This window comes from Eutrema salsugineum, unplaced genomic scaffold, assembly GCF_000478725.1.
Source record: "Eutrema salsugineum unplaced genomic scaffold, Eutsalg1_0 scaffold_5, whole genome shotgun sequence".
Taxonomy (NCBI): domain Eukaryota; kingdom Viridiplantae; phylum Streptophyta; class Magnoliopsida; order Brassicales; family Brassicaceae; genus Eutrema; species Eutrema salsugineum.
This window is the reverse complement of record NW_006256612.1, coordinates 7,971,667-7,994,763: the sequence shown is the minus strand read 5'-3', so window position 1 is coordinate 7,994,763 and position 23,097 is coordinate 7,971,667. Positions and strand designations below refer to the sequence as shown.

General features: G+C 34.8%; 4 protein-coding genes across 4 annotated transcripts; 1 reads left to right on the top strand and 3 right to left on the bottom strand.

Annotated features, from left to right (window-relative positions):
* Positions 1 to 2,203: 2,203 nt before the first annotated feature.
* Positions 2,204 to 3,970, bottom strand: LOC18992790 (probable acyl-activating enzyme 10). Its single transcript, XM_024153122.1, is given in 3 exon segments — positions 2,204 to 2,947; positions 3,055 to 3,552; positions 3,554 to 3,970. Coding segments are annotated over 3 exon segments (1,659 nt in total).
* A 7,530-nt stretch (positions 3,971 to 11,500) lies between these two features.
* Positions 11,501 to 13,445, bottom strand: LOC18992789 (probable acyl-activating enzyme 9). The gene is made up of 2 exons (XM_006416228.2): positions 12,543 to 13,445; positions 11,501 to 12,358 (listed from the first exon to the last, which is right to left on the bottom strand). The coding sequence occupies exons 1-2, from the start codon at positions 13,443 to 13,445 to the stop codon at positions 11,615 to 11,617; spliced, it is 1,647 nt and encodes a 548-aa protein (XP_006416291.1). The 3' UTR covers positions 11,501 to 11,614.
* Positions 13,446 to 19,159: 5,714 nt separating this feature from the next.
* Positions 19,160 to 19,855, bottom strand: LOC18992788 (probable calcium-binding protein CML44). The gene has a single exon (XM_006416227.2). The coding sequence runs from the start codon at positions 19,745 to 19,747 to the stop codon at positions 19,286 to 19,288; it is 462 nt and encodes a 153-aa protein (XP_006416290.1). The 5' UTR covers positions 19,748 to 19,855; the 3' UTR covers positions 19,160 to 19,285.
* An 864-nt stretch (positions 19,856 to 20,719) lies between these two features.
* LOC18992787 lies at positions 20,720 to 23,091 on the top strand. The gene is made up of 5 exons (XM_006416226.2): positions 20,720 to 20,908; positions 21,124 to 21,948; positions 22,070 to 22,289; positions 22,508 to 22,596; positions 22,749 to 23,091. The coding sequence occupies exons 2-5, from the start codon at positions 21,187 to 21,189 to the stop codon at positions 22,815 to 22,817; spliced, it is 1,140 nt and encodes a 379-aa protein (XP_006416289.1). The 5' UTR covers positions 20,720 to 20,908; positions 21,124 to 21,186; the 3' UTR covers positions 22,818 to 23,091.
* The last annotated feature ends 6 nt before the right edge of the window (positions 23,092 to 23,097 follow it).

Genomic DNA, 23,097 nt, shown 5'->3' with positions numbered 1-23,097 from the left:
ATATCAGTAAAGAAAACTCGCAGATTATACATAATGAGTAATACTTTTTAGGTGAAACAAGGAAGATATTATAACTTGATACTTCTTAGGATCACACAAGATGAGATACGAAATAAACCACCATTTTACTCATCTGTTCTCAATCCTCAAGCTGATTAATTACAATACATACGATAATGAGATCGTTAATACTCCAGCTAACAGAGGATGCTTGAAAATCAGTTTTTATATTTCGTTGTTGCTTAAACAATATGACATTTACATACTAAAAATCAACAGAATACTATTAGATGAGCGGTAGAATCGTACGTTATAAGGACCAACCCTGATATGAAACGTACCAAATCCACAAAAATTTTGTCGCTTTTTAATTAAGATTGATTGATAAAAGTAAGAAAAATAAGTAACTACAATAATAATCATCATAATCACCACTTTTTGGTAATTACTCACCACTTATGAACTTAAGTACCAGTTCTATAAGAAATCTATTAACAGAAAAAATGCAGTAAATAATCTTTAGAATTATGTGGTCCCTAAAATAATTTATATCGGTATGTCCTTAAATCAAAAAGAAAAACGATGCTTCAGTTGAAGATTTGAAGTACTATATAACTCATCGACCATAAAATCTCGTATACAAAAAAAAATCCATAAATCATACTTGTTTGTTAAAAAATAAAAAGATTTCGAGTAATCTCTCGTTGTGACTATATTATATCAAAGGGGGAGCATATATATCTTGCAAGAGATTGATTGATGTGGACCATTCTCCCGCAGCCCCGCCTTTCTAAACTAAGGTGGTAATCTTTTATTCTTTTATATGACTGATCTAAATAACATATATTGTGAATCCGTGATACATGAACTTTGAATAATTTTCTCTTTTTTTTTAAAAAAAAATAGATTAATGATTCTAAATACTTTCGCAAAAATATAAAATAAAAATGCGAGATTCTCTACCTATTAGAGGAAGCTTGTTGACCATTCATTTGCATTTGTTTTCTTTAATTTGGTCTGATGCCGCGTGGAATTTTGTATCCCCATCAACAATATTTCGCAGAACTGGCCGGCTTTCAAAAATTTGTATACTTGCCAAAAGCCATTGATAAAGGTTTTCATTCTCAAGTACTGAAATGAAATATATGAATTTATTAATCATCATAGATAATTAGATATAAGTTTTACATATTTTCATCAGCATTGAAATGACCACGGAAATTGTTAAAAAGTGAGCCAGTGAGGGCTCCTATGATTTATTTAATTTTAGAAAAATTATATAACAAAGAAAAGTTATGTGGATGTTGCCCAAAAAAAAAAGGTGAAAGAGTGAATTTTTTTTATAAAAAAAGACGACAAATTTAATTTAAATATTAATTATAAAAATTATTAAGAACAGTAATACAAGCCCTTAAATACAATTAAAACATTAGTGAGAATTTTGTTTTAAAAAAAAAAACAAACCATATATCAAAGACTCTGGGCCTTATTACGGTTCTAAAGGCCTAATTATAATAAACTAATTTAGCCCGTTACGTAAAAAACGACATCAATTACGGAAGATCCTGAGCAGTTTCGCGAGGATGACTTCAAGTGTAGACAAGCTAGCGATCGGTCTTAGGGAGAACCATGAGCTATTTGATTTTCGAAGGTAAAAAAATTTCTCGGAATTCGCTTGAAAAGCTTGTCGAGGTTTATATCTTGTATCTTAATGTATTAATTAAAAAAAAACCTTGTCTTTAACTGTCAAAACGCTTAGTTTTTCTGACAATTTGTTCTTTTGGATTAATGCAGAGGAATTTGATACCAATGACATGAAACTGATTCCTGGTTTCGCGATTTAAGAGCCGTATATATACTTCGATTCTGAGGTTATTCTGAAATGAATTAGCATCGTACTCTCTACTCTGTTTGAAATAGTTCTTGATAAACTTCGATGTTGTTTGAGATGGGTCACTCCTCGTTGACCCTTCGTTTTCTTTATTAGCAGTTTGGACTTTGGGTTGATATCTCTTATATTTCCTCCTTCAATACCTTACTATCTGAGTAGTCTTAGGTTCATGACATTGCCTGAAACTGAAGGTACTACATGTGTTTATCTCATTCAACAGCCTGAGTCCAAAATTCGATCTACTAACGCCAAAAGCAATTAATCTTAATTTTTAAAAGTACACTTTTTAAAATTTTATTTCATGGGAGATCTTCAAGACAGAGACTTGGCCATTTGTCTGAGAAGAAACTTCCGAATCTTTCCAGTAGATGTCTTTGGAAGCTCCTCCTGAAAAATCACTTTCCTCGGAACCATATACTTAGGTAACTTCGTCTTACAAAACTCCCTTATCTCTCTCTCAGTCACCGATCCATCAACTTTATAATCGTGCTTTAAGCTCACAAAAGCACACGGAGTCTCTCCCCACATCTTATCCGGTTTAGCCACAACTGCAGCTTCCTTCACCACCGGCTTTGTATACAGAACCGTCTCAACCTCTGCGCTGCTTATGTTCTCTCCTCCACATATGATCACATCCTTTGACCGGTCCTTGACCTCCAAGTAACCGTCTTTGTGTATAACCCCAATGTCTCCGGAGTAGAACCAACCGTCCTCTCTCATACAAGCCGCGGTTCCTTCTGGGTCTTTGTAATAACCCAACATCACCGAGCTGCCTCTGAAAACGATCTCTCCACCCGAAACTCCGTCGTGTTCCACGCTCTTTCCTGTTTTCCGGTCCCTTACATCGACTTCCGCAAATCCGATTGTTCTTACTCCTTGCCTTGATTTCAGCCGAGCTCTCTCCAACGGACCGAGATGGTTCCACTCTGGCTTCCAAGCACATGACACAACCGGGCCACCGGTTTCCGTTAAACCGTACGAGTGGCTGACATTGAAACCGCTCGACTCCGCTCGGGAGATAATTGCTGCCGGAGGTGGAGCTCCAGAGGTCATAACCTGATCTCAGAATTTAGCCAAAACATAGAGAAAAGCTGATTGTGAAATGAAAGCTTAAATAGAATAAACTAAACCAACCGACATCGAACCGGGGTACCTATTAATACCTGAACCGGGTTCTTGAGCGGCTTAGTGGACGGATAGTTTATGAGCATGTTGAGAACCATCGGTGCAGCACACATGCGGGTCACATTGTGCTTATCGATCAAGTCGTAGATAGTTGGTGCGTCAACTCTACGCGTGCAGACGTTGGTAGCTCCAACGGCCGCGGTGCCCCAAGTGTAACCCCAACCATTGGCGTGGAACATCGGTAGAGTCCAGAGGTAAACCGGCCGGTTTGGTTAAGACCAATCAAGCAACGAGTTAACGGTGTGCATGAAAATCGCTCTGTGGCTAAGTACCACTCCTTTGGGAGACGACGTCGTTCCGGAAGTGTAGTTAAGAACCATTGGTTTCCATTCCGTTTGAGGACGGATCCACTTGAACCTCGAGTCTCCTCTCTCCATGATCCCTTCGTAAGTGTCAAGAAAATCCGAAGCGGACGAAGAATCTTCCTCGTCGTCGTTGAGGAGGACGAGGTGAGGTTTCTCGTCAGCCCTGTTTCTCGTGTTGTCCCAAGAACGAGACTGCTTCGAGTACTAAAGAGATTGAGCTTTGGTCGACGAAAACGAGCTTGGATTCGCTGTGACGCAGGAGGACAGAGAGTGCGTGTGCGTCTAGACGCGAATTAATGTTGTTTAAGATGGCTCCCGACATTGAGACGGCGAACTGAAGCTCGTAAACGGACGGGACGTTAGGGCCCACGACGGAGACGACTTGGCCTCGGTTAATACCGAGAGAGGAGGAAGTGAGGGCCGATGCGATTCGGAGACAGCGGTTGTGTGTTTCGGACCAAGTGTGGACGGTGTTGTTTGTTGCGTGGAGGATGGACGGACAGTCGCCATAGACGGAAGCGGCTCGCTCTAAGAAGCCGAGGACTGTGAGAGGTGTTGAGTTCGAAGGGTGTGGAAGTAAGAGTTCCATTAGTTAGATTCGCTAGTAAGTCTATGATTGTTATGACTTGGTCAAAATACTCTATAGGGGCCTGTTTCAACTTTTTTCTATCTATAGTGGAACCTCTTCTTGGAATTTTACAGATAAACTTAACAATGGATTAAAGTATACAACTGCGATTCCAATTTGTTCATTCCAATTCCAGTTACTCATTATTTGTTAGTTGAACTTGATTCCAAATTTTTTTTATAGTTAAACTCTCTGTTAGAATCTTTATTTTATGCCCACCAACATTAAACTGTCTTTAAAATCTTTAAATGTAGTTAGAGAGAAGATTAAAAAAAAATAGACTGTACTATAATTAAACATCGCATGGCCCTAATGAGTCAGCTATATTCTTTAGTTTCTCAACATAACTTAAATTAGCCAATGAGTAAGAGAATATCTAGTGTTTTTCATTTGGTATGCATAATATAAAGAGTATAAAGACAAAGTTTACATACATTTGGGATCAGGTTCAACTAACAAAGTAGGCTCGACTACAGTTCTATACATAATACAATATTATTATTGACCTTACCACTACCATCTATACTCAAATAATAAATCTTAATTCAATATTTTTATAAAGGTATTTATTCTAGTAATTTACTAATTTACCATTTGACTCTAACTTTAACTAAACTCTAGAAAATACAAGATGACAACACATCGAATCCTAACCAGGGCCGGTCCATCACTTTATAAGATCATAGTCAAAAAATCAAAAAAAGTATAGAACACACGTCCTATACTATAAAACAGTATAAAAAAGTATAGAACCGGGTCTAATCCTAACTATAACTCAACTCAAAGTATAGAACACGTCGTTTTATGTGTCGGTATAATTAAAATTTGAAAGTTTAAACTATATATGAATATAATTCTACCAAGGTTTAAAGTGCTACCTTTTATTATTTTAAAGGTTAAAAATGAAAATTTCTCGAAAAATAAATATCATTAACTGCAATTTTGAAGGTCACCAACACATATGTATTCACTAACTGCACATATATATGCATAGATTCGAATGCCAATGTACTTGCCAAAATTGGCATCATGAAGGTTTTGCCATTTTAAATGCAATTTTTAGATTTTTCTTTAATAAATACTTATTACTCACATGGTCAAGTTTCAATTAAAAAGGTTACATATGTCATCTTCAGAAAATAAATACATATGCTTATCAAGTTTTATAGCACCACGCATAGATTTAGGATCCTTATAATTTTTAGATTTCATGGAATGGGAGAATTATACTCAACCGGGTGTACCATATATATCTAACCAAGAAAAACCAAGTATTGTCTGGTTTAACTTTGATGGTTTTTTTTTTTTTTTTTGGTGTGAATTAACTTTGATGGTTTAGCAAGAAGATATAAGAAGCTTCCAATTAGAAACACACAATACCAATCATATGAACCAAATAATCTTCAATTCATGATCTATGCTGTCAATAAGTATCACTGTATTATAAAGTTCGCACACAACTGCAATCTTTTTCTTACTAAAGTTTATTGTTTATATATAGCGTAATTAGTTGCAATATCATATAAATTAATAAGAAGTAGAAATTATATTTGATAGGGATAGAAATATGCATCGTCTATTACGCAAATATTCTGGGTTGGTTGTCACCATGATCTATTCGGGTAAACCTAATCTGTAGAATAATATGGAAATGGGAAAAGGAAAAATATTTTTTTTTGAGTGGGTTTGAGAATTAAGTTTTTTGAGGGTATAAATACAGAGTTTTACAGATTGTAATTATACACATTCACAAAATTAATAATAAAATTCTAAACGAATATTTGCCTCAATTTGGGATTTTTCTTTATTACTTTCTTTAGTTTGATTCACAACAGCTACATTATAAACAAGTTCAAGTTACAAAAGATAAAAGATAATGATTGAGAAAATGGAAACAAATAAAAAAGAAGCTGCAGAGTGAGGACAGAGAATGCTGATACCAGAAGTATTTTGTTGCGTTTCTTTTATCTTCTCTTAGTTGAATTGCCCGATCAAATTGAATAAATAAACCCTAATCCAACTAACTGAAAAAACCAATATCGAATTCTCTTTTGTCAAAGGAATATCGAAGTCTTTGATCAATGTTTGATAAATGTATATGTATCATATCATATGCTACATAAAATACATGTCACTGAATTTCTAGACAATTAAATCCGAAATATTGATACTAATTGCAAGAGACCAAAGACGTATTATATAGTGTACAATGTATGCTATAACGATCGTTGATATGATCACATGGTGGTATCGTATAGTATGAAAAGTGTATAGACTTACATGGCGTAATAATCACATTAATATAGCATAATGACATCATTTCTTATAATTTTGTCATCAATTATATGAAAACGGCACAATGACTAATTTCGTCATTAAATGTAATGCAAATTATAAATCTACATTTATAAAGGCCAACTGAAGAAGAAAACATACCTTTATACTTACCGCGTGTTACAAATTGGAAACAATTTTTCAGTGGTTAGTATCGAGAAATCAAAAGAATTAAACTGTTTTTTTGTAAATTATGATATACAGTATTTGAAATTTTTATCAAAATAGTAAAATTTTATCTAAAAAACCTCGATTAAAGTATGTTTGATGGTATTGATGTCTTTTGGTTTAATTCGATCAAGGCTGAATTGTTATAAATTATCAGTCGATATTATTGACTCGTTAAATTGTTGCCACAACATAAGTATGTGTCGAAAAATAGAGGACTAAAAAAATAAGCATAATGTATGCCAAAAATATGGAGAATAGAAGCAAAAACATAGCAAAAAATGACATGCAATGGTTATATTATATATATATATATATATAGTGTTTATATAGTATTTTTACCTACAATAACTGTTTTTTGTCCTGATTGAAATGGTTATATTATATATTGTGTTTATATGGTATTTTTACCGATAATAATAATAAGCAGAATAATAATTTTAATTAATTTTAATTAGTTTTGCAAATGTCATAATAATAATAATTTTTTTAATTATGTTTGATAGGGAACGTACCGTCCAAAACGTAAACAATCTTGGTTGGTTGTCACCATATCGGTTCGGGTAAACCTAAATAGTAGAATGATAAACTTTTATTGTTAGTCATTTGCATACGTATTCATTTTAAAAACAAAAGCAAAAAATATATAAATTCGTAGACGAACCTGCCATCCCGCCTCAATCGTGTTGAGATCATTGGTCTCGCACATCCCGCCGCAAGCCAGATCTGGGCCAGGCTGAAGTCGTCCGGGGCTTCAACAACAGGATCCCATACATTGATCGTCGCCTTTGTTCCGTAGACCTTTGGTATGCTTTCCACAAAAGCGAATGCATACTGTTGTGTCCACGATCAAAAATTGAAGTACAACACATGTTATGTTTATTCTTTATGATCGTATAAACATATAAATAATTTCTAATATTTTCGTGAACAGATCGACATCTTTGCAACATACGTTATTTCTTTCTTTTTATTTCGGTTTTACAGATATTACATTTGTTACACTTTTTTTTAGCCAAAGAAACATGCCTCTAATCAGAGTATGCTTGATCACCACTTTTACAAGAGACTCTAGGGATATAAAAGCATCTTTAGATAACTTTGATTTCTCTTCTTTCAAAAAAGAAAATATATTAATTTCTCATAAATCTATGTTAAAGTATAAATATATATGGCTGTTGGAGTCGACAAAGAAAACATCTGTTATAATGGAGATATATGTAAATTAAAAATGACATCGTAAGGTTTTTTTTTCCTGATTGAAATGTTATATTATATATAGTGCTTATATAGTATTTTTACCGATAATAACTGTTTATTAGGCTTAATTAAATAGTTAAATTCTGCCTGGTGTCCTTTAGTGGCCCTATTCGCGGCGGTGCTAGGAACTGCGTTGGCAGCAAACCTCCGTATCGGAATGGATCCCTGGGGACATTTTGCTCCATTTGCGTGCCAAACTTGCCAGCCATGTTCATGTTCTTCCTCTTTTTGTACCATATCGGTTGGCGTTTCCTGCATTACAATTTGAAAAAGATATAATATTATGTATATAAAAAAAATGACAAGATAATATTGTCGAAATTGAGCAAATGAAAACTATCGAGTTTAAAGCATAAGACTCATGGTGCTGGTTGTTTGTTTTGTGATTATGAATATGGGCCTAAGGTTGGCCAGAACTTATATATATCATTGCGTAATCGCGTCTTTTTTTTCTTTTTTTTCCCTTTTTATCAAGCAATTACAATTCTTTGCCTTTAGCTAGGTATTTGTTTACAGTGTCATGGAACACGATTTGTTTGCGTAATAGACAGCTACTTGTTCTAGAAAATAGAGTAATAGACAGATACTTAGAATAATTTGAGAAAATCTACACATCGATTGTGAATTCACTAATTCAGTAATAACTAAGCAACATAAACGATGTAGGTAACCCATTAAGGTCAATGCAGATAACACACGGGAAAACTGATAGCATAATATAATATTGCGTATACATACTTTAAAAGAAAATCTGAAACAGATTCGGAGCCAAGTTTTAGTTTGAGTTTTTCTTTGATTTTATTTCTCTTATATATAATACTAATAGTATAAAAAAATCCGAACATATTCCCGAACCAAAATATTTGGAAAAGAAATCAAATTAAATATTACGTTTGTTAATTTTTTTGCAGGGTTTGAAATCATATCCAATCAAGTTCAACGACAATTTGCATCTTAAATTTTTTCGAATGAATCTTTTGTTGGATTTTTTTTTAAGGATAATTTGGAAGAAGAGAGTGGTGATCAACCCGATTTTTGGTTTAAGAAGGAGATAATGAATGTTCTGAAGCAGCCATATACAATGAAGAGGAGTCCAATGAATTTTACAATGAAGCATCAATGTGTAGAGCGTTGACCAGATGTTTAGAACTACGAGATGGATGAAATCATAGTTATACAACGAATCTACAAAGACCTTCATATCTCGATATGTAATCAAGTAACTAACTAAGTCACCAGACAGAAGCTAGCAAACAAGTTTTGATATACTTTAGCTAAAGAAATAAATTAATTGATATGCTAAATGAAAAGACTAGCTTCTCACTCCAAACAAAAACAAACTTTGAAATTTACCTCTTAGAAAGTTAGGGAAAGTGTTATTTTCGTAAAAAGGATCGCCGCCATAGAGCTCTGAACCTGTTGCGCGGGTTTATCTTTTATTTAAAGGTAAAACTGATCTGTTTATCTGTTATTTCAATCCTTCGAACTAGTAAAGATTCTTTTCTTTTTGTTCATATGCAACTCGCTTACCCTGAAAACTTACTTATCTTCTTGCCGCATAGAGTTGTCCATTGGGTCATTTACCCTCTTTATGCGAATTTCGCTATATACAAGTGACCAATGAATTGAATGCAATAATTGTCTTTCTCACGGAAAGAAGTTTACCTTTCCACTCACCAAAAATATATGGTGAGGTTTCTCGTGTTGTCCCAAGGACGAGACTGCTTCGAGTACCAAGGAGATTGAATTGTGGTCGACGAAAACGAGCTTGGATTCGCTGTGACGCAGGAGGACAGAGAGTGCGTGTGCGTCCATAGTTAGAGTTTTTGCTTATGTCTTTTTAGTTTGTGAAAACACTCGATAGGGGTTAGTATTTATAGAATATTGAAGGGACGTTTCGACTTTGTGCACGTGTTGGAGTTTATGTCTTTTTTTGCTTTTTGTAACTATAATTGATTACGTATGGCCCACGAAATCAACTTGATGAAATGAAGTAAACAATTCTTCTTTAGTTTCTTAACTTATCAAAATACTAAATTTGGTTAATAAAGAAAGATGTCTTCATTTTTCGGAAATAATTAATTCGGGCGTTAATAAGAAACTTGGAGGTGGGTATTACCAACTTACAATAGTTTGACACAACGCGCTCAATTTAAAGCTTCCAGGATTGTGGCGACAAGTTATAAAATTCAACTACAGTCGAAGAAGTAGTTATCTAAAATAAGACCTCTTTCCATACATATATATATATATATAATCATATAATATAGCAGAACAAATATTTGACATGTATATATCGTTAAGACGATAATAAATTAGGCATGCATGATACATGGATACTTTAGATTTAGCTAGTAATTAAATTAGTTTGGGTAAGTCAAATTATCATATTCTAGCGTAATACTAGTAGTATTTTTACATTTGGTACTTAGAGGAGCATCTGAAAACTCTTTGAAGGCTTTAGAGCATGTATATTAGAGGATCAAGAGGGGTTCATGGTACAGCTTTTTAAACAAAAGAGTTTAATCTTGAAGAGACAGTATCATCCCGACGAACCTAAAGAGACAGTATCATCTCGAAATAGAGCATTCTGATTGGTCGAAAATTATAATTTTCGAATTAAATAAAACAGAAAAACTAAAACAAAAAAAAAATTATTATATTCTGGTGAACCCCTCTCTTAGGAGTTCACTGATGTACATGCTCTTATATATGTATACATAGTAGCCATGTTCGTATAGCTGACGTTAGCATTGATTTCTACTGTCAACGTCCACATGATGTTAGTTTCGCTTACGTTTATGAATACTCGATTGTGAGGTTTGGTCGCTACCGTCGAGCGACTTGTACTTTGTGACATTTATATACATGATACATATTGTTCAATGTTTTTTTTTTTTTTTTTGAACTGGACATATAGTTCAATGTTGTGTGTTTGATTTTCTTTCTTTTTCGTTTCTTCAGAAAACCAAGTATATACTTTAACCGAAAAAGAGGTCTCTTAACATACGAAAGTACTTAAATCAGCCAATGAATGAGAGAATCTTTATGGTGTCTTTCATTTATTTATAATCAAACAAGGTCAATTATAATGTTAGGTTTTGTTGATATGCATAAAATAACGAGTATAAAGTTTACATAAGTTTGGGATCAAGTTCAACTAACAAATTAGGCTCACAGTTCTATAAAAAATACAATGTTAATATTGACCTTACCAGTACCATCTATACTAAAATACAAATCTGAACTTGGTTTTTTATTAAGGGTATTTGTTAAAGTACATTACAAATTTACCATTCTACTCTAACTTTATTAAAGTCTAGAAAATACAAGATGAACATCGCATTTATCGAATCCAATCTATAACTCAACTTAAAGTATGAACAGACCGCTCATACTTAAGTAGAAATCTATAACTCTGGTTCTATAGGTTATTCTGAAATTAGTTAGAATCACACTCTGTTTTGAAACAGTTTTTCATATACATCTCCTAAGTCTGAAATCAACGAGATGGGCATTTCTCATTGTCTCTTGGGTTTTTACTTAGTTTAAGCACCTATAGCTGTTGAAAATTTCGTTTGAATTATGTTGATAAGATTTTTTTTTTTTTTTCTCAAAAGAAAGAGACATAAGTGGAGAAGTGTCCTACAGGAACCACACTTGTAATAATGTGTTGAGAAGGTTATCTTTCTTTGCCAATCTTATAATAATAGTAATAATAGCAAGCATGGTTCATCAAATTTAGAAACTAATAATCCCCTCTCAGGGGGGTACAAATACAATAATACAACACAAAAGATAAGTCTTTATTTCGTTCATATTCTTAATACCACGTCCGGATCTTCAAGACAGAGACTTGGCCATTTGTCTGAGAAGAAACTTCTGAATCTTTCCAGTAGATGTCTTTGGAAGCTCCTCCTGAAAAATCACTTTCCTCGGAACCATATACTTAGGTAACTTCGTCTTACAAAATTCCCTTATCTCTCTCTCAGTCACTGATCCATCACCATTATGATCATACTTCAAGCTCACAAAAGCACACGGAGTCTCTCCCCACATCTTATCTGGTTTAGCCACCACCGCAGCTTCCTTCACCACCGGATTTGTATACAGAACCGTCTCAACCTCTGCGCTGCTTATGTTCTCTCCTCCGCATATGATCACATCTTTTGATCGGTCCTTGACCTCCAAGTAACCGTCTTTGTGTATAACCCCAACGTCTCCGGTGTAGAACCACCCGTCTTCTCTCATACAAGCCGCGGTTCCTTCCGGGTCTTTGTAGTAACCCAGCATAACCGATCCTCCTTTGAGAACGATCTCTCCGACAGAAACTCCGTCGTGTTCCACGCTCTTTCCTGTTAACCGGTTCCTAACATCGACTTCTGCAAATCCAATAGTTCTCACTCCTTGTCTTGATTTCAGTCCAGCTCTCTCCAATGGTTCGAGATGGTTCCACTCTGGCTTCCAAGCACATGACACAACCGGGCCTCCGGTTTCCGTTAAACCGTACCCATGACCAACATTGAACCCGAGGGATTCTGCTCGGGAGATGATGGTTGCCGGAGGTGGAGCTCCGGCCGTCATAACCTGTTTTCAGAATTCGAATATTTTTTTTTTAATACCAAAAACAGAGAAAAATTGATCCAAAACCAAAAGTGTTCCATGACTCAAAATCTCAAATGATTATTAAATGATAACTTAAATAAACCAAAGTCAATAGCCAAAATGAACTCAAACCGCCAATAAACCGGGCGGTTATAAAATTTAGTACCTGAACAGGGTTATTTAGCGGTTTAGGAGAAGGGTAGTTGGTTAGCATGTTGAGAACCATCGGTGCTGCACACATGTGAGTGACGTGGTGCTTATCGATCAAGTCGTATATAGTTGGCGCGTCGACTCTACGCGTGCAGACATTGGTGGCTCCAACCGCCGCGGTTCCCCACGTGTAACCCCAACCGTTGGCGTGGAACATCGGTAAAGTCCACAAGTAAACCGCCCGGTTAGGAAAAGACCAGTCAAGCAAGGAGCTAACGGTTAGCATGAAAATTGCTCTGTGACTAAGCACAACTCCTTTAGGAGACGACGTCGTTCCGGAAGTGTAGTTAAGAACCATTGGCTGCCACTCCGTTTGAGGACGGATCCACTTGAACCTCGAGTCTCCTCTCTCCATGATCCCTTCGTAAGTGTCAAGAAAATCCGAAGCGGACGAAGAATCTTTCTCCTCGTCGTCGTTGAGGAGAACGAGGTGAGGTTTCTCGTGTTGTCCCAAGAAGGAGACTGCTTCGAGGACTAAAGAGATTGAGCTTTGGTCGACGAAAACGAGCTTGGATTCGCTGTGACGCAGGAGGATAGAGAGTGCGTGTGCGTCCAAACGCGGGTTGATGTTGTTTAAGATGGCTCCGGACATTGGCACGGCAAACTGAAGCTCGTAAACGGAAGGGACGTTGGGGCCCACGACGGAGACGACTTGGCCTTTGTTAATCCCGAGAGAGGAGGAAGTGAGGGCCGACGCGATCCGGAGACAGCGGTTGTGTGTTTCGGACCAAGTGTGGACGGTGTTGTTTGTGGAGTGGAGGACGGACGGACAATCACCGTAGACGGAGGCGGCTCGGTCTAAGAAGCCGAGGACGGTGAGAGGTGTTGAGTTCGAAGGGTGTGGAAGTAAGAGTTCCATTGTTTTTATTGTTGCTTAATTATGCGTTCCTTTGTTATACGGATTGTGAAAAGACTCGTGTTTGTATTTATAAAAAAATTTAAGGGAGGTTTCGACATTGTACAAAGTCATGTGGGAGTTTATGTCTCCTTTTCTTTTTGTAACTATAATTGATTACGTATGGCCCACGAAATCAACTTGATGGATTGAAGTAAACAAATCTTCTTTAGTTTCTTAACTAATCAAAATACTAAATTTGGTTGATAGAAAAAAAGATATCTCTATTTATTTATTTTGGAAATAAATTTGTGAGTTTATAAGAAAATCGGATGTGGGCAAGCCCGTGCCTATGTTAAAAAAAGAGAAACATTTGTCTATGGACTCACTGTTTAAAAACAAATTAAAGGGTCTAATTTATACTAATTATTAACATTGTTAGTTGTTATAATTGAGATTTAGTTTGAAAACAAAGAAGTTTTTCTTTGATAGAATTAGCAACTAAATTAGTAACACAATACAATATTAGAGCAACATATATAGCCACCTACACAACTTGAAAATTTTAACTTACAAGAAAATTAAAATCGGATGTGGCCATGTGGGTATTGAATAATGGCATCGTTTACCAACTTACAATATATAGCTTAACACAAGACGCGCGCTCTATTTAATAAAGCTTCCAGGATTGTGGCGACAAGTTAAGATTCAACTACAGTCGAAGAAGTAGTTAGCTCCTCTTTCCAATCTTGTTTTTTTTTTTTTTTGGTAAAGCCTCTTTCCAAATATATATAGCAGAATAAATATGTAATTGTAATTTATATACCGTTTAAGACGATAATGAACTATGCACGCAAGATTCATGGATCGTATACTTTAAAAATAACTAGTAATCAAATTAGTTATGGCGTGATACTAGTATATATTGTTACATTTGGTACTCATCTTAAAACTCTTTGAAAACCTTATATACATAGTAGCCATGTTCGTTTAGCTGACGTTAGCATTGATTTCTACTGTCAACGTGCACATGGTGTTAGTTTAGCTTACGTTTAGGAGTACTCGGTAGTGAGGATTGGTCGCTACGTCGAGCGACCTGTACTTTGTGACATTTATATATAATATAGTTTCAGTGTTGTGTGTTAATTTTTTTTTTTACTTCAGAAAATTAACTAAGTACCCCAAACAATTCAGAGGGCATATATATGACTACGTACCCCAAACTTCTGAACCACTGTAAATGTTACAACCATTATTATATATATTTTGGATGACCCACTGCAGTCTTGTACATTATTTAATACCTGACCGTGCGATCCTATCTAAGCACATCTAAAATTCATTTTTTCCTTTACATCAACCATATTCATTTTGGTAATCGCTAACTTTGAACTCTAAAAGTGCAAGATGGATAGCACATCAAACCCAATTTCTAGCTGAAGATATTTTTTATACGAAAATAAGAGTTAACTTATTTTAAATCATAGTCCATCAAACGACAAGATTACTATTATAACTGTCAAGAAACCTTAGATGTTGTAAATAGGTTTTTCTTATTGCTCAAGTTATGAAGGTAATGTCTTATATTCAAGTAACATAACTACACTAATATACAAAACAATCGATGTGGGATTAATTCACATCCAATTTGTGAAACATGCTTATATCGGCCCAATACCCCTCCTCAAAGTTGGCGTGTGGAGGTTACGAACACCCAGCTTGTCAAGAAATCCTCAAATTCCTTACGTCCCAAAACTTTAGTCATAATATCAGCAAGCTGAGAAGTAGTAGAGACATGTTTCGTGAATATCATACCTCGAAGAATCTCATCACGGATGAAATGACAGTCCAGTTCAACGTGCTTAGTTCGTGCATGATAAATATGATTCTTTGCTAGATTAATGGCAGACAAACTATCAGAATGGATGACAGTCGATTCGGAGCAGGTAATTCCTAACGCTGGCAGCAACTCCCGAAGCCAAAGAACCTCGCAAACAGTATCAGCCATGGCGCGATACTCTGCTTCGGTCGAAGAACGAGAGACCACAACATGTTTATGTGTTTTTCACGACAAAGGAGAACCACCAAGTTGAATGAACCAACCTGTTAAAGATCGTCGCGTAATTGGACACGCACCCCAGTCTGAATCACACCAAGCAGTGAGGGTCAATTCGGCAGATGCGCGAAGAAGAATTCCACATCGGAAGTTTAAAGGGATTAACAGTTTAACACTAGTATATAAGAGATTTGGGCCTCTCCACTTATCGCCAATTGGTTTTAAGTTAGAAGCCCATGAAACTTAACAATAACTAAGATCTCTTAAATAAGAAAGAACATAACTAAAGTACAACTTGTTCATTTTTACAGGGATGCCCCTTGATATTAGTAATCAATAAATATGGAGGAAACAATTGAAACTCTCAACTTAAAATCTACCAAAAAATGTGTGAATCAGAATTTAAATAAGTGGTAAGAGTAAAAATTCTGGAAACATTTTGGAACTGTTACAACTTTGAAGTTCTGATATATTTATAAATTTACTGAATAAAAACTTTCTACCTATATATATATATAATATACACTCGCAAAAGAAAATTTGATTAAGAAGAAGCAAATTGTATATCAAAAAGTTTGGTGTTATCAACATTGGTCAACCGCTGAGTGATTCATGCATGTGACACTGTGACTGTGAGTGTACACAAAAACTTTTAAGTTCAAAGAGATGAAGATTGGTATAGTGGATGGTGAAATGATTTAATGTGGACAAAATTGGGTAGTTTAGAAGTCATCCATATTTAATGAAACTATGCATCACCAACACATATGTATTCATTAACTGCACATATTCATAGATTCGAATGCCAATGTACTTGCCAAAATTGGCATCATGAAGGTTTTGCCATTTTAAATGCAATTTTTAGTTTTTTCTTTAATAAATACTTATTACTCACATGGTCAAGTTTCAATTAAAAAGGTTACATTTACATATGTCATCTTCAGAAAATAAATACATATGCTTATCAAGTTTGTAGCACCATGTATAGAATTAGGATCCTTATAATTTATAGATTTCATGGAAATGAGAATTTTACTCAACCGGGTGTACCATATATATCTAGCCAAGAAAAACCAAGTATTGTCTGGTTTAACAAGAAGATATAAGAAGCTTCCAATTAGAAACACACAATACAAATCATATGAACCAAATATCCAATTCAGGATCTATGCTATCAATAAGCATCACTGTATGTCTGTATTATAAAGTTCGCACACAACTGCAATCTTTTTCATACTAAAGTTTGTTGTTTATATATAGCGTAATTAGTTGCAATATCCTATTAATAAGAAGTAGAAATTATATTTGATAGGGAATTAAAAATGCATCGTCCATTACATAAATATTCTAGGTTGGTTGACATGGTTGTCACTATGATCTATTCGGGTAAACCTAATCAGTAGAAATGTAAAATAAGATGGTTATTCTTTTGGCATTTGCATACCTAATATAAGTAAGTAGAAAGTAGTGCCATGAACAAATTAATGTCATTGTTTTCGATTTAACACAAACCTGTCATCCGGCTTCAGTAGTGTTGAGGTCGTTGGTCTCATACATTCCCACCACGAACCTGATCTGGGCCAAATCAGATACTTGGACGCTAGGATCCAGTTGATGGTAGCTTTTTGTTTCGTAGACTTTGGGTATGCTTTCTATATACAAGATTGCATATCTTAGAAAAGCAGTTCTTAGTCTAAAGCAGCATATTAGCATGACCTGTTTTTTAAGGCTTTATACAAAATAATAATAATACAATTTTTACGTCATAATTTTAAAATAAAAACCATAATAATTAATAAACTATAATTTAAACATATCAACAAATATCAAAAGTTTAAGAATTGCTAACTTGGAGAATATTCGATTAAATAACTCATCTCTCTTTTTTAACAATGAAATCAAATGTCAAATTTATATATATATATATATATTTTTTTTTGTTTTACATCATCAAATCAATTTTGTTTGTAACTTAATAATAGTTTATTTTTAATTAAATTTCTATCGATGCATAACTAATATAACAATTTGAGAGAAAGAGAAAGAAAATAAATTGACAAAAATAAGCATAATGTATGCTAAAAATATGCAAAATATAAGCAAAACATAACAAAAATGACATGCAAAATTATCATGTTTTATTTACACACTTTTTTTTGAAGTGTCCTTTTAAGATTGGGATCCCCATACAAACTGCCTCATAAAATATGTTTATGATCGGTTCTGAATATCAGAAAGTGAACGAGGCTAAAAGTGGCCGTATCACACTTCCCACCACTCTCTCTAATTATTGTCTATTTAGTTTCACTTTACTTAAACTTAATGCATCGCAGATAATCTACGCGTAGACAGTACCAATGATTTTTTTTTTCCTTTTTGTAACAAGTATTGCTTATCGCGTACCACAAATTGCAATCACTATAAAACAAAAAGCAAAAGCAAAATAGTAAGGCAACGGTAGTTCAGACTTCAAAGATCAATGATTTACACAATTACAAGATCCAATGCCCGAATGATTACAAAGATATATTCAGTTTCTTTTGTTTTAATTTTTAAACAATAAACAAAATGACATGGTATGCATAAATCTAACTATACTAGTATCAGATCAAAAAAGTCAGAAAATTAGAAGGAAAGAAATGTCATCTTTTCACATTCTCTAGCTCTGTCATCAGTTTTCATATATTTTTATGATTCAGGCATTCAGCCATGCATTCTCTTTTGCGATTTTATTTTTCTTCAACTAATTGCAAACTGCTACTCAAAATATTAATAACGACATGAAGTTATACGGCAGTGGCGGAGTCACATGTGTTAAGATGGGGTCATTTGCCCCCAATAAATTTTTAAAATTGATATAATTTATTAAAGCATAATACTAATGCCCTCACTCATAAAATTATAGATATTTTCATTTGTCCCCAATGAAAACAATTCCTAGCTCCGCCACTGTACGTGAGCAGTTTCTTTAAAAAGGGTTGCAATAGGGCTAATATTCATATAATAATGCATGGTACAGAATAAAGTTGATCTTTAAGATGTGTCAAAAATGATGATTTGATGCTAATTTATAATCTACTATTGTTTGGAATAACTTTGTTTAAGCTCTTGCAGTTTTGTTTTCCAAGAATATTAATGTTGGCATTTTCACTGTTTCCATAACATTTTATCTGTAATTATCACAAGAAAACTCTTATGTGTAAGTTATATCAATTGTAAATCTGCTGCTATTTTACTTAAAAGCCCATAAATGAAATAGGAAAATGATAGAAGACATGAAAATATTTTATAATGCAATGCATGGGTGTGTATATACTTATAAATTGAATCGGTGTATACTGATAAACATAGTGAGACTATTGAATAGCTTGAAAGTTATCTAATTAACCAAAACGATTTCCATGTTTTACTGGTCGAAAAATAAATCACGTACCAGTTCCGTTTAATAGATTTTAAATCTTTTTTCCGGTCGCTGTTTCAAAACATAAATCTCCAAATTTCTTTAACATACCCAAAATCCTCAAATTTATTTTTCAGACCTATTTTTAATTTTTTATCCAAAAATTCTCAGATCACCATTTAATCGCTCGTGGTTTCGACGTTTGGGTTTTTCCGAGGTGAATTACGCAAATATAGAGGTTTTTTAAAACTTTTAATTTCCCCGATTATAACGTAACAGACATATTTTTGGTTTATACATTAACACATCGCATAAGGATATATATACTTTACAGAATTTACACCATAATACACCAAATATGTCGCATGGACTACATAGACATATCACATAATAATATGTAAAATATTATCATTGGACGACATGTAACATCATGTTCTTGAACTCTTGAAAATCAATAACACCATCAAGATTCTTGTCATGAAGTCGAATCATTCTCCCACAATCCCAAGCCTTTGCCTCCTCATCGAATCCGAGCCGTTCCAACACCGTTCGAAGCTCCTCAGACGAAATATAACCATCTCCGTCCACATCGAACACATTAAACGCCCTCACAATCGCTTCATCATCAACATTATCGTTCGTCGTTCCTTTGCTACTCGAAACGGCGTCGTAGTAGAACCGAAGGAACTCGTCTAAATCGAGGCTCTGTTTTCCAACGATCAGTTCGAGCTCTTCGGGGGTGTGTTCGGACCAACCGAGTCTCTCGAGAATCCAATGGAGCTCGTGGAGGGTCACGAGTCCGTCTTGGTTCTTGTCGAGCTTCTCGAACATTCTTCGGAGATCGTTTGTGCTTATGAATGAACAATCCATATCTCTGTTTCTGATCAAGAGACGTGTACGTAGTTTTGGACCTTTTAGTTATGTTGGGTGAAAATGGATGATCTGTTTTCTTGAGAAAGTGTCAAGCTTGATTTTCTATAGACTATAGACATTGTACACATACAGCTCTATTTATAATACATATGATGATTGTGTACGGATGCGTAAGGTGTACTTGTGGACGGAATCGGAGGAAATTTCCGCGAAAGTGCTTTTCTGAAAAATGACGATTCTAGAAGAAAAGTCATCAAAATATGACATTTATATATTTTATTTATTTATTTGTCAACTATGACATACATATCTGATTGTGTGCGAAAAACGTTCAGCTATGATTCGTCTAACTCTGGCCTCGGAATATTTTATATTTATCTTTGTTTTTTTTGCATAATGTATGATCAATAAAAAAACATTAGAATTTCTTGATGATACTTGAAGCTTATTAGTCTATTATAATTAAAACTTAAATAGAATTTTGATAGATAGTATGTAGTAGAGTGTGTTGGCCACTTGGCCTCATATGATTTTGACATATGGAATGTTCGGTAATGTTCTTGAGTTCTGTGGCATTAACACGGTCCACATTTATTAGATATTTTATCACCGGCCACATACATTCTCATGGACATTTTTCAATTGATTTTCTCTGTGTGGGGAAAAAACGACAGTATTATATTTTTATGTGGATATGTAAAAATAAGAGGAAAACTATAGTCCATAATAAATAATGAACAAAAATCCATCAATTTTGTTTTTTTTTCATTTTATGGTAATAACAAAATAATGAACAAAATTCAAGCTGCTTTTATATACAGTAGACATTGTAGTGAAGAACAGAATCTAAGCCCAATTTACATATTCGGGCCTTATTATTTATTTCAGCCCAAAATGAATAATAATGAGAAGCGACGAAAGCGGAAACGCTCTCTTCTCGATTTCGCGCTTTATTAATGGCTCCACAGGTCTACAGTGAGGTACACTTTGGAGTGGGAGCCATGACGATATCTCCGATGAGATAAGTGAAATTGATTTTTCTAGCCACTAAATTTAGGGTTTTGTTTTCTTGAACGAAATTCTCATTTTACTGATTCTCCTCTTCCGGCCCTCTCTCGTTCTTTGTTTGGCTGCTGAGATATTTATAGAGATTGTACTGTAAGTGATCGATCCATTTCCACTCACTCTACTTCCTTATTTCGTGGTCTTTTTCGAAACTACACCTGCATGTGCCCATTTGCTACTCTATTTGTTGCATACTCGGAAAAATCATGATACAGTCATACAGAAGTTGCAACTAGAATTTGAGTTTTTAGTTAAGCATTATGAAAATTTAAGGAATCTGAATTATATCCGTTTGTTGTTTTGTTTAGAGTGCTTGTTATGTGCTTTGGCAAAAAAAAGTGATTGAATTGGGAAATTTGAAGAATTCTGCAATGAGACCTGTGAAGAAGGAGCCTATTATGATGGACTTAGACAATGACGATGAGTGTATGATGGATACTGAGCAAACTGACACTTCAATAAAGTCTGGCGAAGCTAATCCTTCCAACATGCAACGGCATTTTTGTGCTGCTAATGATGATGCTGATGGTTGGGATAACACCAATATTGATCATCAGTGTATGAAGTTGTTGGATAGTTTTAGAGAAGACGGAGATTCATACATGAGAGACAATCCGCTGAGGTCTCTTAGGTATGATGTAGATAACGGAGGATACGACAATCGCGTATTCAAAGCGGTTACAAATAAGCAGAGGAGTAGAGAAGATGGAAACACTATTCGTGTGACCAAGAAGAATGTTGAGTCGAGAAAGACAAGTAAGAGGAAGACAAGGAAAGAAGCGGTTCCCGAATTGAGGCGAAGAGAGAAGAGTCCTGCTGCGACTGAGAAGAGTGTTGAGGCAAGGGTTATTACAAGTCGTGTGAAAAGAAGAAACTCACAACACAATGTCGAAGCTCGCAAGAAGAAAAACTCGGATGGACAAATGATACCTGATGAGAGTTACAGATTTTATCTTAAATCGTTAGTGGAAAAGTCGAAAAGTTCAAGAACTAACCCTGAAAAAGAGATACAGGTTAAGTGTGAGGAAGATACAATGTCTTTGTCTGATTCTGATATTATCGCGGTTGGAGATCGTCCGTTTATGGATGAAGAGGATTCTCCGTTTGTGCCATCAAAAAGTTATAAAGTTGTTGTACGTATTACCTTCATTCACCTTTGCTTTTGCCTCGAACACATTCCTCTTTCTCTTCTTTTTCTTTTTTTTCTTTCAATCTTTATGTGTTGACATTATCTTTTGTTGGATTTTTAAAAAGGATTTGGAAGAAGGGAGTGTTGATCAAACCAATTCCTGGTTTAAGAAGGAGATAATGAATGTTCTGAAGCAGCCATACAATGAAGAGGAGTTCAATGAACTATACAATGAAGCATCAGTGTGTAGAGCGTCGACCAGATGTTTGGAACTACGAGATGGAAGAGATCTTAGTTATACACCTACGGATAAAACGAGACCTTCATATCTCGATATGTATCCAAGTAAGTTACCAGACAGAAGCTGGCAAACATGTTCTTGGAGTTTTAGGCTTTGCTCAACTATCGTTAAGAAACAACATCGATAAATAAATAAATTAATTGATATGTTAAATGAAAGGCTAGTTTCTGATTCCAAACAACAACAAACTTTGAAATTTACCTCTTAAAGGGGAAGTGTTATTTATCTTCATATTAAGTTTTGGTATGGTTTAATTTCACAGAATTGCAAAGGGAGGTTGAATATTTACGTGAAAAGGATCGCCGCCATAGAGCTTTGAACCTGTTGCGCGGGTTTATCTTTTACTTAAAGGTAAAAGTGATTTGTTTATCTGTTGTTATTTCAATCCTTCGAACTAGTAAAGATAATTTGTTGTTCATATGCAATTCGCTTACTCTGAAAACTTGTCTTCTTGCCGCATAGAGCTGTCCATTGGGTTATTTACCCTCTTTATTGTTTCTCAGAATGTGGCTCGTCATGATGCATTTAAACCTTGGCGCAATCGTGAATGTATGAAGATCAGATGTCCCTGATAAATGAGTATCTGCACTTGAGTTCTGACGAAAGAGTGACAGATTCCAGTTCCATGGTAAAATAATTAGAATACGCGAGAGACCTTTTGTTGTTTCATGAAATAAGTTCGAGGGGACTTGCTGTTATTTGTGTAAAATTAACTTTTATCATTGTGTGATAATAGTAGTTCATGACTCAAGACTACTGCCCCAGTGGCTTCCGGTTCTGCTATGTGATTACCTCTACTATATGCCTTCTCAAGTGCAATAAAATTTCCAAGCGAACTTATCAAAAAGGGAT

What these genes read in the sequence shown, in the direction of transcription:
- LOC18992789 (XM_006416228.2), bottom strand. Translation starts at nt 13,445, where the DNA reads ATGGAACTCTTACTTCCACACCCTTCGAACTCAACACCTCTCACCGTC. An exon ending in CGCTAAATAACCCTGTTCAG is followed by an intron (nt 12,359 to 12,542) that starts GTACTAAATTTT and finishes TTCTGAAAACAG; the next exon opens with GTTATGACGGCCGGAGCTCC.
- LOC18992788 (XM_006416227.2), bottom strand. Translation starts at nt 19,747, where the DNA reads ATGGATTGTTCATTCATAAGCACAAACGATCTCCGAAGAATGTTCGAG.
- LOC18992787 (XM_006416226.2), top strand. Translation starts at nt 21,187, where the DNA reads ATGAGACCTGTGAAGAAGGAGCCTATTATGATGGACTTAGACAATGAC. An exon ending in CAAAAAGTTATAAAGTTGTT is followed by an intron (nt 21,949 to 22,069) that starts GTACGTATTACC and finishes ATTTTTAAAAAG; the next exon opens with GATTTGGAAGAAGGGAGTGT. An exon ending in GGTTTATCTTTTACTTAAAG is followed by an intron (nt 22,597 to 22,748) that starts GTAAAAGTGATT and finishes ATTGTTTCTCAG; the next exon opens with AATGTGGCTCGTCATGATGC.